General features: G+C 34.8%; 1 protein-coding gene across 1 annotated transcript in view; it reads left to right on the top strand.

Annotated features, from left to right (window-relative positions):
* The window catches only part of LOC134190015 (uncharacterized), a 6,748-nt gene that overhangs the window by 1,665 nt on the left and 2,583 nt on the right, over nucleotides 1–2,500 (top strand). Inside the window, exon 2 of the mRNA XM_062658427.1 lies at nucleotides 2,457–2,500. This exon is cut by the window's right edge and continues 34 nt beyond it. Coding sequence (XP_062514411.1) covers nucleotides 2,457–2,500 — 44 coding nt within the window. The remainder of the gene's footprint in view (nucleotides 1–2,456) is intronic.

Below are 2,500 nucleotides of genomic sequence, written 5' to 3'. Positions count from 1 at the left end.
TCAATTTGTCTGTTTGTCTATCTGTTTGTCTGTCTGTTTGTCTGTCTATTTGTTTGTCTGTCTATTTGTTTGTCTGTCTATTTGTTTGTCTGTCTATTTGTTTGTCTGTCTATTTGTTTGTCTGTCTATTTGTTTGTCTGTCCATTTGTTTGTCTGTCTATTTGTTTGCCTGTTTATTTGTTGTCTCTCCATTTGTTTGTCTGTCTATTTGTTTGTCTGTCTATTTGTTTGTCTGTCTATTTGTTTGTCTGTCTATTTGTTTGTCAATTTGTCTGTTTGTCTATCTGTTTGCCTGTTTATTTGTTTGTCTGTCTATTTGTTTGTCTGTCTATTTGTTTGCCTGTTTATTTGTTTGTCTGTCAATTTGTCTGTTTGTCTATCTGTTTGTCTGTCTGTTTGTCTGTCTATTTGTTTGTCTGTCTATTTGTTTGTCTGTCTATTTGTTTGTCTGTCTATTTGTTTGTCTGTCTATTTGTTTGTCTGTCCATTTGTTTGTCTGTCTATTTGTTTGCCTGTTTATTTGTTGTCTCTCCATTTGTTTGTCTGTCTATTTGTTTGTCTGTCTATTTGTTTGTCTGTCTATTTGTTTGTCTGTCTATTTGTTTGTCAATTTGTCTGTTTGTCTATCTGTTTGCCTGTTTATTTGTTTGTCTGTCTATTTGTTTGTCTGTCTATTTGTTTGTCTGTTTATTTGTTTGTCTGTCTATTTGTTTGTCTGTCCATTTGTTTGTCTTCCCATTTGTTTGTCTGTCTATTTGTTTGTCAGTCTATTTGTTTGTGCCTGTCAGTTTGTCTGTTTATTTGTCCGTCTCAGTTTGTGTATCTGTTTGTCTGTCTATTTATTTGTGTGTCTCTGTTTATCTGCTTATTTGTCTGTCTGTCAGTTTGTCTGTTTGTTTGTTTATTTGTCTATTTGTTTGTCTGCTTATTTGTCCATCTGTTTATCTGCTTATTTGTCTGTCTGTCAGCTTGCTTGTCTATTTGTCTGTTTATTTGTCTGTCTGTTTATTTCTCTATCTGTTTGTCTGTCTATTTGTTTGTCTGTCTATTTGTTTGTGTGTTTGTCAGTTGTCTGTTTATTTGTTCGTCTGTTTATTTGCTTATTTGTCTGGCGGTTAGTTTGTCTGTCTGTTTGTCTGTCTGTCTGTTTGTCTGTTTATTTGTCTGTCAGCTTGTCTGTTTATTTGTCCGTCTGTTTATCTGTTTATGTGTCCATCTGTTTATTTGTTTGTCTGTTTGTCTCTTAGTTTATATGTTTATTTGTCTGTCTGTTTGTTTGTCAATTTGTCTGTTTGTCTATCTGTTTGTCTGTCTATTTGTTTGTCTGTCTATTTGTTTGTGTGTCTGTCAGTTTGTCTGTTTATCTGCTTGTCTGTCTGTCAGTTTGCCTGTCTGTTTGTCTGTTTATTTGTCTGTCAGTTTGTCTGTTTATTTATCCGTCTGTTTATCTGCTTATTTGTCTGTCTGTCAGTTTGTTTGTCTATTTGTCTGTCTATTTGTCTGTCTGTTTGTTTGTCTGTTTGTCTATCTGTTTGTCTGTCTATTTGTTTGTCTGTCTATTTGTTTGTGTGTCTGTCTATTTGTTTGTGTGTCGTCACTTTGTCTGTTTATTTGTCCATCTGTTTATCTGCTTATTTGTCGGTCTGTTGGTCTGTCAGTTTGTCTGTCTATTTGTTTGTGTGTTTGTCTATTTGTTTATTTGCCTGTCACTTTATCTGTTTATTTGTCCGTCTGTTTATCTGCTTATTTGTTTGTCTGTATATCAGTTTGTTTGTTTATTTGTATGTCTGTTTGGCTGCCTTTTTTGTTCTGTTTGTTTGCCATTTTTTTATATGTCAGTTGGTCTGTCTATTTGTTTTGTCTATCATTCTGTCTGTCTGTTTGTCTGTCTGTCTGTTTGGTTTGTCTATCAGTCTGTTTGTTTGTCTGTCTGTCTGTTTGTCTGTCTGTCTGTTTGTCTGTCTGTCTGTTTGGATTCCCTATCAGTATCAGTCTGTCTGTTTGTTTGTCTGTTTGTTTGTTTGTCTGTTTGTCTGTTTGTCTGTCTGTCTGTTTGTTTGCTGTCTGTTTGGTTTGTCTATCGGTCTGTCTGTCTGTTTATATGTCTGTCTGTCTGTTTGGTGTGCCTATCAGTTTGTCTGTTTGTTTGTCTGTCTACTTGTCTGTCAGTTGTTTGGTCAGTTTGCTTTTTCTTAATGACACAAATGATAATACAATACGCACATGTGTGTGGTGTGTGCTCTTCTAGTTTCTGCATGTATTACTCGTAATCTAATGTGCAGCTCACAGTCTCTGTCTTGAAGACCTAAGTTACACATCCAATTTAATGATAAGTTATTTAACGACCCTTCTTTCTATTACACAATATGTTTTCCTGACTGTTAACTTTCTGTTTCGATGTGTCATGTAAACAAGAAATGTGTAGTTATAGTGTGTATGCTGCTGGTATGATTTAGGGGTTACGGTTATGGATGTAGTTTGTGCAACTGTCAGCTGTGTG

The sequence above is a fragment of the Corticium candelabrum genome, chromosome 14 (genome assembly GCF_963422355.1).
Source record: "Corticium candelabrum chromosome 14, ooCorCand1.1, whole genome shotgun sequence".
In the NCBI taxonomy this organism is placed as follows: Eukaryota; Metazoa; Porifera; class Homoscleromorpha; order Homosclerophorida; family Plakinidae; genus Corticium; species Corticium candelabrum.
This window is presented reverse-complemented; position numbering and strand designations above follow the sequence as displayed.